Source organism: Phyllobates terribilis, unplaced genomic scaffold (assembly GCF_046119375.1).
Source record: "Phyllobates terribilis strain yellow unplaced genomic scaffold, ASM4611937v1 Scaffold_2__4_contigs__length_985480577, whole genome shotgun sequence".
Taxonomy (NCBI): domain Eukaryota; kingdom Metazoa; phylum Chordata; class Amphibia; order Anura; family Dendrobatidae; genus Phyllobates; species Phyllobates terribilis.
In genome coordinates this window covers 322,723,777-322,736,460 of record NW_027362762.1, presented here as the reverse complement: position 1 = coordinate 322,736,460, position 12,684 = coordinate 322,723,777, and the positions used below count along the sequence as shown (strand labels likewise).

Sequence of the window (12,684 nt, the reverse complement as noted above, 5' to 3'; positions counted from 1 at the left end):
GGATCAGTAAAGGGCAGAGAGCTCCACTCCAACTCAGACGCCAGCAAGGTGGAGGTGGGGTACTGGTATGGGCTGGTATCATCAAAGATGAACTTGTGGGACCTTTTCGGGTTGAGGATGGAGTGATGCTCAACTCCCAGACCTACTGCCAGTTTCTGGAAGACAACTTCTTCAAGCAGTGGTACAGGAAGAAGTCGGTATCGTTCAAGAAAAACATGATTTTCATGCAGGACAATTCTCCATCACATGAATCCAACTACTCCGCAGTGTGGCTGGCCAGTAAAGGTCTAAAAGAAGAAAAAATAATGACATGGCCCCCTTGTTCACCTGATCTGAACCCCATAGAGAACCTGTGGTCCATCATAAAATGTGAGATCTACAGGGAGGGAAAACAGTACACCTCTCAGAACAGTGTCTGGGAGGCTGTGGTGGCTGCTGCACGCAATGTTGATCGAAGACAGATCAAGCAACTGACAGGATCTATGGATGGAAGGCTGTTGAGTGTCATCATAAAGAAAGGTGGCTATATTCATCACTAATTTTTTTAGTTTTTGTTTTTGCATGTCAGAAATGTTTATTTCTAAATTTTGTGCACTGATATTGGTTTACCTGGTGAAAATAAACAAGTGAGATGGGATTATATTTGGTTTTTATTAAGTTCCCTATTAATTCTGCACAGTAATAGTTACCTGCACAAACATATATCCTCCTAAGATAGCCAAATCTAAAAAAAAAACACTCCAACTTCCAAAAATATTAAGCTTGGATATTTATGAGTCTTTTGGGTTGATTGAGAACATAGTTGTTGATCAATAATAAAAATAATCCTCTAAAATACAACTTGCCTAATAATTCTGCACACAGTGTATACAAAATGGTATCATCAGCTTGCCACTCACAAGACAAGCCATCACAAAGCTGCATCGATGGAAAATTAAAAACATTCTCGATCTTGGGAAATGACAGAAGCCAATGTTTTTTTACAAACTTCTGAATTTTTTTCACCACTTAAATAGAAAAAAATCTATGGAAGCTTGGTATCACTGTGATCGTACTACTGAGCTTGAAAATTCTGTTTCCTGGTTGTTTTTATCAATACTGTAACCACAAAACTTAAAAAAAACTACGGCAGAGTCACATTTTTTTTTTCATCATTTCATCCTACTTGGAATTGCTTTTCTCTTTTTTTCAGTACATTTTATATTAAAATAAATAGTGTCATTCAAAATGACAACTCGGTCCGCAAAAACAGTCCTCATATTGGCCATGTCAACAGAAAAAAAAGGTATGCCTCTTGGAAGAAGGGGATGTAAAAATAAAAGCTCAAAAATTAAAAATCAACTCGACATTAAAGAGATTCTATCACCAGGTTATTGCTACCCATTCCAAGATCAGCATTACGTAAGGGCAGAGAAAATCTCTCCGCGGCAGATCTAGCAGTTCTCTGAATGCTGAGCTCTGTATAACCCCGCCCACACCACTGATTGACAGCTTTCTGTGTACACTCTGCATAGGCAGAAAGCTGCCAATCTGTGGTGGGTGAGGGGTTATACAGAGCTCATTAATATGGAGGACTAAATGACAAATCAAACAGCTGTCTTCAGTTCAAACAATGATGGTCTGTGATTGATCAATTGTTTGTTCTTAGTTTTTTACCGAATGATTAATTATTTTGGTTGAAATTTTTCATTTGCATCAACTAAAATCTAATGTGTATGGGTACCATTAGGCGTTAAATGAGTGAGTTACCTGTTTAATTGCAGTCACAGTGATGACAAAGAATAGTGGCAAGCCACTGGTTATTGGACTGGTCGGAGTATCAATGATAAGCTGAAAGACACCAGCAAAATATAAAATATAAAAAATACACTCCACCAATTTATTTGTACGGTCTGTGAAAGAAAGACATTATTGAACAGCAGAAATAAAAGAAAATTAAATGTGGTCAAAATAGAATATTCTCCAAGCCTGACACTCTTTATGTTTCTACAAGGCAGTAGATACCCACGAGATTACAGTACTGCCTTCTTCATGTGCCTTGCCAGGACTACTTTAAAAGGGTTGTTCTATCGGGGACATTTATGGCACTTCTGTGACCTGCATCTATCATGACAGTAGGGCCTAAGTGCACACAGTTTACAATAAAAAAAAATGGGTGCACAGCTCTGTCCATCCATTTTTATGGGAGCATTGAAAAATATTGTAACGAGTTACAAGGAGGATGAATCAGCCTCCATCTCCTCCATCTTTACATGCGAGCGGTCTATTCTGTTGTACCGAGGAACAAAGCAGAGGGGGTCTCTCGGGAATTCCGGGCAACATTAATAGAAACGCTGAGGGAAAAATCCATTCTGGCTGGTTTCCTGTCTGCTCCTTAATATAGTCTACTGTTTGGAGAAGTGTTTTTTTTATATTATTGTAAAAGACATTTTCTATTTCAAAGACACTTGAAGATCATGTACTGAACTAATGTCCGCCCTGGTGATATCTGGAAAAATCCCTTGCTCAGCGTGACGTGACAATTTATACTACTATATCAGAAATATCTATAATATACACGATATCCAAGTTATTTCTACTCTATAATATTCTCTTCCTGTATAAGTGAAAATATGCATTCTGTAATTTGTTATAGATTGATGAATGTTATAAGTCAGTGGTAGGTGTTATGTATACAGTCCATACAAAATATCAGATCTTGTATGTTCAAACCTTTTGTACATGTGAGAATCTGCCAAAATAAAGAACTTCACAGCCACCACCCTTGGTGCATTTCTCTAATGTTTACTGTACATGTAAAGCAAAGGTAGGTAGGTATGATGCACATGTGATTGTACCACCTACAGTACATGGCAGAAGACGTCCCTAATGCCCAGTGACTAATCATAACAGATGTTACTCTAAATAACTTGGCACAATAAGTGTAACCATAGGTAGTAGTCACCAAGGTGCTTTCTCATCACAGTTATGTTATCTGGTACATTTTAGCCTTTCTAGAGCCATAACAAATATTTGGTAGTAAATTAGCCAGTGTTTCTATAGACTTCATAGCCATCAAGAAGCTGTAGTACTAAAGGCAGAGCCCATGTTCATGATTTAACCCTAAAATTTCATATCCCAATGTCATGCACATATGAAAACTGGGTCACATTTACCTGTAAAGGGAAGTCATTGCTGCAGTAGAAGAACGGACAACATTGAAAAAGGAGCAGCGTGGATTTGTGAGTTTTTTTATAAACTCTTTTTCAGCATTTTTATATATTATATATATATATATATATATATATATATATATATATATATATATATATATATATATATATATATATATATATACCGTATATTCCGGCGTATAAGACGACTTTTGAAGACTGAAAAATCTTCTGTCTAGTCTGGGGTCGTCTTATACGCCGGTAATGCTTTTGAACTTTCAGAAATTGACATGCGGGGATACTCTGGGGGTGTTAATAAGCTGCCGTGGCCGTATCCCTGCCATGTCGGAGTTAATATAAGGTGGAGGGAGTTAAAATACGGTGGCGGTAGGTCCAGACGGTCAGCGCTTCTGTGCTGAAACGGACACATCGCTGCGTATTCCCAGCTCCGGACACAGCGCAGGGCTTCTGTGCCGACAGCTTTCACTTGTCACAGAAGCGCTGCGCTGTGTCCGGAGCTGGGAAGTTCGCATCGCTTCTGTGACAATATATGAAAAGCCGGCAATTCAGCAGCGGCATAAGCCGGCACCCGACAATTTAGAATAGAAAGAATAGAGCTTCACACATAGATTAGATAGATAGAAACATGTCAGTCACATATATATGAAGTACAGTGACAGTATTGCTTACTGTACTTGTCATTTAGTGTAAAGGATTTATTAAAACAAATAATAGTGTTTTCATGCACCGTCTCTTTAAAAAAGCCGGCCGGCAATTCAGCATCTGTACCCGACAATTTATAACAGACAGAATAGAGCTTCACACATAGATTAGATAGATAGAAACATGTCAGTCACTTATATATGAAGTACAGTGACAGTGCTGGTTACTGTACTTGTCATCTAGTGTTAAAATAACGGATTTATTAAAAAAAAAATTGGCGTGGGGTTCCCCTTAATTTTAGTCTCTAGCGGAGGTTAAGCAGACAGCTGGGGCAAATGTTTAAAGCCTGGGAAGGGGGTAATACCCACGGAGCTTCCCAGGCTACTAATATCAGCCCCCAGCTGAATACCTAGCCTTTACTAGCTATTAAAATGGGGGATCCCAAAAAAATGACGTGGGGTCCCCCCTATTTTAATAGCTAGCAAAGGCTAGGCAGACAGCTGGAGGCTGATATTAATAGCCCAGGAAGGGTGCCATGAATATTGGCCCCCTCCCAGGCTAGAAACACCAGCCGTCAGCCGCCCCAGAAATGGCGCATCCATAGGATGCGCCAAATCTGGCACTTAGCCTCGCTCTTCCCACTGCCCTGTAGCGGTGGCAGTGGGGTAATAGGGCTGGGGTTGATGTCAGCTTATAATGCCAGCTGACATCAAGCCCAGGTTAGTAATGGAGAGGCGTCTATAAGACACCCCCATTACTAACCCCATAGTCAAAGTTAAAAAAAACACAAACACCCAGAATAAAGTCCTTTAATTGAAATAAAGACACAATCCTTTATTGTTCTAAATTAAACCATACTTACCATCACGCCCATTCCAGCTGAAGCCAACGATCTCCTGCAATAAAAGTAAAATAATAAAGCAACCTCATCCTTACCTCTCCATGGTTCCCACGACAGCTTCAGCTCTGCTACATCGAGATGACAGGCTGGACCGCAGCAGAACGCTGCCATCCAGCCTGTCATCCCGCAGACACTGAGAAGCGCAGGCATGCTTGCGCTCCTCAGTGTCTGGCTGTGACGGCATCCAGATGAGCCGACAATGAACTCAGCTCACCTCCTGGACGTCCGTCACTGACAGCGTGGGAACCTTCTACTGCGCATGCGGGGAGCAGGAGAATTTTCCCACGCTGTCAGTGACGTGCATGAGGTGAGCCGAGTTCATTGGACATGATCTCGGCTCATCTGGATGCCGTCACAGTCAGACACTGAGGAGCACAAGCATGCCTGCGCTTCTCAGTGTCTGCGGCATGGCAGCTGGATGGCAGCGTTCTGCTGCGGTGCAGCCTGTCATGTGAATGTAGCAGAGCTGGACCGGTCCTGGGAACCATGGAGAGTTAAGGATGATGTTGCTTTATTATTTTACTTTTATTGCAGGAGATCGTTGGCTTCAGCTGGAATGGGCGTGATGGTAAGTATGGTTTAATTTAGAACAATAAAGAATTGTGTCTTTATTTCAATTAAAGGACTTTATTCTGGGTGTTGTGTTTTTTTTAATTACTTTACTAGAAATTCATGGTGGTCATGTCTAATATTGGCGTGACCCCATGAATTTCGGGCTTAGGGCCAGCTGATAATGCCAAGCTGGCCCTAACCCCTTTATTACCCAGTGAGCCACCGCACCAGGGCCCTGGATGAGTTGGGTACAGCGCCAGAAGATGGCGCTTCTATGAACGCGCCATTTTCCGGGGTGGCTGCGGACTGCAATTTGTAGCGGGGGGGGCCCAGAAAGCTTGGGCCTCCCTGCGCTGCAGATTCCAGCCCCCAGCTGCCTAGTTGTACCTGGCTGGACACAAAAATAGGGCGAAGCCCCACGTATTTTTTTTTTTAATTATTTCATGAAATAATTAAAAAAAAAAGGGCTTCCCTATATTGTTGTGTCCGGCCAGGTACAAATAGGCAGATGGTGGTTGGGGGCAGCCCGTTCCTGCCTGCTGTACCTGGCTGGACACAAAAATATGGCGAAGCCCCACGTCAACATTTTTGGGAAAAATTAATTACAAAATTAATAATTTAGGGACTGCATCTTTATTAACCCCTCAATTGTCATTTAGTGTTAAAATAAAGGATTTTTTAAAAAGAAAATTGGCGTGGGATCCACCATCATTATAGTCTCTAGCGGAGGTTAAGCAGACGGCTGGGGCAGATGTTTGAAGTCTGGGAAGAGGGTAATACCCACGGAGCTTCCCAGGCTACTAATATCAGCCCCCAGCTGAATACCTAGCCTTTACTAGCTATTAGAATGGGGGACCCCCCCAAAAAATGACGTGGGGTCCCCCCTATTTTAATATGTTTATGAGTGACAGTTTTCCTGCTATATACCTGCATGTCATAAGAATTTAAATTAAAAAAGGACCATGTTAAATTCAAATCTGTTTTTTTTAAATTTTTACCGGTGTTTGGTATGCGTTGGAAAAGGGGTAGTCTTATACGGTGAATATATCCTAAACTCTATATTTTAAGTAGGGGGGTCGTCTTATACACCAGGTCGTCTTATACGCCGGAATATACGGTATATATATATCTATATATATATATATATATATATATATATATATATATATATATATATATATATATATATATATATATATATATATATATATATATATATATATCTATATATATATCTATATATATCTATATCTATATCTATATACATATATATATATCTATATACATATATACTAGCTATTGAACCCGTTCTACGCCCGGGTGGCGAGTATTTTTATTGGTATATGGTCTCTCATGCTGGTATGTGCTGCCCCCTCCTGGTATTTGTGCTGCCCCCTTCCTGTCCCCAACATCCTATCCTGGTATGCATGTCACCCCTCATCCCTATCTTGGTATGCATGGCACCCCTCATCCCTATCTTGGTATGCATGGAACCCCTCATCCCTATCCTGGAATGCATGGCACCCCTCATCCCCAATCCTGGTATTCATGGCACCCCATCCCTCATCCCTATCCTGGTATGTATGGTACCCCTCATCCTGGTGTGGATGGTACCCCTCATCCCTATCCTGGTATGCATGGCACCCCATCCCTCATCCTGGTATGCATGGTACTCCTCATCCCTGTCCTGGTATGCATGGCCCCTCATCACCAATCCTGGTATGCATGGTACCCCTCATCCCAATCCTGGTATGCATGGCACCCCTTGTCCCCAATCCTGGTATGTGTGGCACCCCTCACCCCCTAATCCTGGTATGTGTGGCACCACTCACCCCCCAATTCTACTATGCATGGTCCCCTCATCCCCCAATCCTGGTATGCATTGTCTCCTCACCCCCCAATCCTGGTATGCATGGTCCCCTCACCCCCCAATCCTGGTATGCATGGTCCCCTCACCCCCCAATCCTGGTATGTGTGGTCCCCTCACCCCCCAATCCTGGTATGCGTGCTCCCCTCACCCCCCAATCCTGGTATGCATGGTCCTCTCACCCTCTAATCCTGGTATGTATGGTACCACTCATCCTGGTATGCATGGCACCCCATTCCTCATCCTGGTATGCATGGTACCCCTCATCCCCCCAAACCTGGTATGCTTGGTACCCCTCATCCCCTAATCCTAGTATGCATGGCACCCCTCATCCCCCAATCCTGGTATGCATGGCACCCCTCATCCCCCAATCCTGGTATGCATGGTACCCCTCATCCCCCAATCCTGGCATGTATGGTACCCCTCATCCCCCAATCCTGGTATGTGTGGCCCCCTCGTCCCCCAATTCTGGTATGTGTGGCCCCCTCAACCCTCAATCCTGGTATGTATGGCACCCCTCATCCCTTTCACGCTGCACACATACAAAAAAATAAACACTTATACTCACCTTTCTTCCCTGTGCTCCAGCGCTGCTGTGTCCTGCACTGCCGGAAGCCTGGGGAGGAGTGTGGTGCCGGAGTACTCGCATGCCCATACCGCACTGTCCAGTGCCATTTTACTGAAGACACACTGCAAATGTGTCTTCAGTAAAATGGCGCCGGATAGCGCTATGCGCATGCGCCGATTCCGACGCCTCACTCCTGCCCCAGTCTCCGGCGAAAAGAGGCATCGTGGCAACACTCCTCCCGGCCAGGTAAGTATGTAAGTATGGAGCCAGAGATCGTGGTATGCGCTCAGTGTCTACGCATACCGCGATCTCCGGTGCCATACACACTGCTCTTACCTGTAACGGCTCCATGCGTTCTTCTGTCTGGAGCCAGACTGCGCAGGCGTGTCGCGCTTGCGCAGTCTATAAAGACTTCATATAGAGACATGCATCTCCCGTTATATTATAGATACAGCATATCACAAAAGTGAATACACCCCTCACATTTTTGTAAATATTTTATATATTTTCATGGGACAACACTAAAGATATGACACGTTGATACAATGTAAAGTAGTCAGTGTACAGCGTGTATAACAGTGTAAATTTGATGTGCCCTCTAAATAACTCCACACACACAGCTATTAATGTTGTAACCGCTGGCAATAAAAGGGAGTACACCCCTAAGTGAAAATGTCATGTGACTAGTGATGAGCGAGAGTGCTCGTTTAACCCTTTAGCCGAGAATGCTTTCTGAGTATCTTTGGCGTGCTCGTATATTAAGTTTGAGTCCCTGCGTCTGCATGATTTATGGCGGTTAGTCAGCCTCAACACATGCAGAGATTTGTTAGGAAATCCTCAAATGTGTTGAGGCTGACTAACAGTCATAAATCATGCAGATGAAAGGATTCAAACTTAATATATGAGCATGCCGAAAATACTCAGAAAGCACCCGAGCGTGCTCGGCGAAGGGGTTAAATGGGCACGCTCGCTCATCATTATATGTGACTCATTAGTGTTACAAGGTCTCAGATGTGAATGGGGAGCAGGTGTGTTCAATTTGGTGTTCTCTCTCTCACAGTCTCTCATATTGGTCACTGGAAGTTCAACATGGCACCTCATGGCAAAGAACTCTCTGAGGATCTGAAATAAAGAATTGTTGCTGTACATAAAGATGGCCTAGGCTACAAGAAGATTGCCAACACCCTGAAACTGAACTGCAGCATGGTGGTCAAGACCAGCCAGCTTTTTAACAAATTAGGTTTGAAGCAGAACAGCCTCGCCATAGTCGACCAAAGAAATTGAGTGCACATGCTGAGCATCATATCCAGAGGTTGTCTTTTCAAAGTGTATGATTGCTGCCAGAATTGCTGCAGAAGTTAAAGGGGTGGTGGGGATCAGCCTGTCAGTGCTTAGACCATGCTCCGCACACTGCAGCAAAGTGGTCTGCATGGCTGTCATTCCAGAAGGAAGCCTCTTCTAAAGAAAGATAATGCACAAGAAAGCCCACAAACACTTTGCTGAAGACAAGCAGACTAAGGACATGGCTTACTGGAACCATGTCCTGTGGCCTGATGAGACCAAGATACACTTATTTGGCTCAGATGGTGTCAAGTATGTGTGGTGGCAACTAGGTGAGGAGTACAAAGACAACTGTGTCTTGCCTACAGTCAAACATGGTGGTGGGAGTGTCATGGTTTGGGGCTGCATGAGTGCTGCTGGCAATGGGGAGCTACAGTTCATTGAGGGAACCATGAGTGTCATCATGTACTGTGACATACTGAAGGAGAGCATTATCCCCTCCCTTCGGAAACTGGACCGCAGGACAGTATTCTAACATGATAACGACCCCAAAAACACCTCCAAGACGACCACTGCCTTGCTAAAGAAACTGAGGGTAAAGGTGCTAGACTGGCCAAGCATGTCTTCAGACTTAAACCCTATTGAGCATATGTGGGGCATCCTCAAACGGAAGGTGGAGGAGCACAATGTCTCCAACATCCACCAGCTCCATGATGTTGTCATGGAGGAGTAGAAGAGGATTCCAGGGGCAACCTGTGAAACTCTAGTGAACTCCATGCCCAAGAGAGTTAAGGCAGTGCTTGAAAATAATGGTAGCCACATAAAAAATATTCACACTTTGGGTACAATTTAGCCATTTTCACTTAGGGGTGTACTCACTTTTGTTGCCGGCAGTTTAGACATTAATGGCTGTTTGTTGAGTTATTTAGAGGGCACACCAAATTTACGCTGCTATACACTGACTACTTTACATTGTATCAAAGTATCATATTGTAACATACCTGGCGGCGTCTTTGCATAGTGGTCCATCTCCCACTGTGCAAGAGCGCGCACTTGAGAATGTCTCTCTGGCTTCCCTCCATGCTGTCTGTTTGTGTCTGTTTCTGCTGCTTAAGGGCGGCGCCCGATCACTTCCTGCTTTTTGTACCTGCTGTGGGTCACACCCCTTGTGCGTCCTCAGCCTATTGCTGTCTGTCACCTGGTATTTAACCCAGCTGCTCCAATCAATCCCTGCCTGAGCATCTTGCCCTGTCAGTTGGCTTTTGTCTCTGACATGCCAGGTCCTGTCTATGTTACTTGTCTTGCAGTATCTGTTCCCATGTCTGTACTGTGTCCTATCTGTGTACCCTAACCTGCAGTCTGTACACGTTCCTTGCCTCTTGTCTGCCTATCCTGGAGGCTGTATTTCCAGGCCTGTCTGAACACGCTCCTAGCCTGTTCCTCCCGCCTTCTAGGGGCCGATTACCTAGACCTGCTCCTGTATCTTGTCTGTCCTGTCTGAACACGCTCCTTGCCTGTTCGTCCCGCCTCTCTGGGGGCCGTATTCCCAGACCCACTCCTGTATTCCGCTGCAGTGTCGGTCTCCTCCGTACACTCAGTTCCAGTCTGAACTCTCTCCTATCTTTTACTGTTTTTTCTCTATGTCCGTTCCTTTCCTTTTTCTGCAGAGTCTGAACTCGTACCTAACTCCTGCTTGTTGTCTCTGTACTCCCGTTTGTGAGTTTGTGGTCCACTCGCTACTTCTCTGCAAGTACCCTGTGGGTATCTGGCTCTGCCTTTCCCTTCCTGTCTGTTCCGTGTGAACAGAGCCCTGTCCCCCCTGCTCTGCTCTTGCTCACCGCTCCAGGCGGCCTCGTCCTGCTCTGCTCTTGCTCACCGCTCCAGGCGGTCTCGTCCTGCTCTGCTCTTGCTCACCGCTCCAGGCGGTCTCGTCCTGCTCTGCTCTTGCTCACCGCTCCAGGCGGTCTCGTCCTGCTCTGCTCTTGCTCACCACTCCAGGCGGTCTCGTCCTGCTCTGCTCTTGCTCTCCACTCCAGGCGGTCTCGTCCTGCTCTGCTCTTGCTCACCACTCCAGGCGGTCTCGTCCTGCTCTGCTCTTTCTCACTGCTCCGGCAGTCTCGTTCTGCTCTCTCCCTTTACCTCACTGCTCCGACAGTCTCGCTCAGCTCCCTCTTTCTCACTGCTCCGGCAGTCTCGTTCTGCTCTCTCCTTCTTTCTCACTGCTCCAGCAGTCTCGCTCTGCTCCTTCTTTCTCACTGCTCCGGCAGTCTCGTTCTGCTCTCTCCCCTTTGCTCGCTGCCCTGGCAGTCTCGCTCTGCTCCCTCTTGCTCACTGCTCCGGCAGTCTGCTCTTACCCTTTGCTCGCTGCTCCGGCAGTCTCGCTCTGCTCTGACCCTTTGCTCGCTGCTCTGGCAGTCCTACTCTGCTCTGACCCTTTGCTCGCTGCTCCGGCAGTCCTACTCTGCTCTGACCCTTTGCTCGCTGCTCTGGCAGTCCTACTCTGCTCTGACCCTTTGCTCGCTGCTCCGGCAGTCCTACTCTGCTCTGACCCTTTGCTCGCTGCTTCGGCAGCCTCGCGCTGCTCCCTCTTGCTCGCTGCTCCGGCAGTCTCGCCCTGCTCCCTCTAGATTGCTGCTCCGGTAGTTTGCTCTGACCCTTTGCTCGCTGCTCCGGCAGTCTCGCTCTGTTTCCTCTTGCTCACTGCTCCGGCAGTCCTACCCTGCTCTTACCCTTTGCTCGCTGCTCCGGCAGTCTCGCTCTGCTCAGACCCTTTGCTCGCTGCTCCGCCAGCCTCGCTCTGCTCTGACTCTTTGCTCCGCTCCTGGCGGCCTCATCTTGCTCTCAACCTGCTGTGTTTGTATACCGCTTCTGCGGTTCTGTTCCAGAAGTCCCAGTCTGTACTGGGTTCTATCCTCTCTGTGCTCCAACCTGTTGTACCTGCCAGTACCTCCCCGTCTGCATACCAGTGTGCCAGCCTAAACCTTCCAGTTCCTGTATTCCCCGGTGTGGGCCAACAGCCGTGTCCGGAGTCTGACCTGGAGTAGACCCTGGTACCTCTGCTCGGTTCCTCCCTGGTGCACAGGCGTCGTATGCCGTCGTGCGATCTTGGTCGGATCGGGCAGACACTTAGTTACGCCCCTCCAGGCACTCTCCGGTACGGTACAGTGGAATCACTACAATCACACGCACACGCCGCTCAGCCCGGGCGTGTGCATTACACATATCTTCAGTTTTGTCCCATGAAAAGATATGGTAAAATACTTACAAAAATGTGAGGGGTGTACTCACTTTTGTGATATACTGTATATCCTAAGAAAATATCTTTAAGTGTAAGGCAGAGGATATAGAGACTAGCCTCACAATTCTCAAATTGTTGGACCCTTGTTGTGTTTAGAAGCCGCACCCAAGTGAAAGCTGTAGCTAGGCCACTGGGTATCCTAAAAGGTCAAATAATGTATAGCTGATCATAAATGTCCATGACATACTATCAGTCTCCCCTTTACTAGATGATGCACCATGTTGCTTCCTAAAAAAAGAAAATCTTTTTTTGGAAATGATGTCTATCAATATACAACAGGAATAGAGCATCAAATATATCTGTGGTCCACCATTTTTTAGTGACAAATTTCAGTTCTCCAAAAATATTATAGAGATATTCAATTTTATCTCATTAAATTTCCCTATGAAACATAAATGTAGA

At 45.6% G+C, this 12,684-nt stretch overlaps 1 protein-coding gene across 5 annotated transcripts in view; it reads right to left on the bottom strand.

Moving 5' to 3' along the window:
• ATP11A (ATPase phospholipid transporting 11A) overlaps positions 1 to 12,684 on the bottom strand; it is a 224,217-nt gene that overhangs the window by 99,418 nt on the left and 112,115 nt on the right. For all 5 annotated transcript variants that reach the window (XM_073664387.1, XM_073664388.1, XM_073664386.1 and 2 more), the window contains one exon: positions 1,750 to 1,830. In XM_073664387.1, coding sequence (XP_073520488.1) covers positions 1,750 to 1,830 — 81 coding nt within the window. The remainder of the gene's footprint in view (positions 1 to 1,749; positions 1,831 to 12,684) is intronic.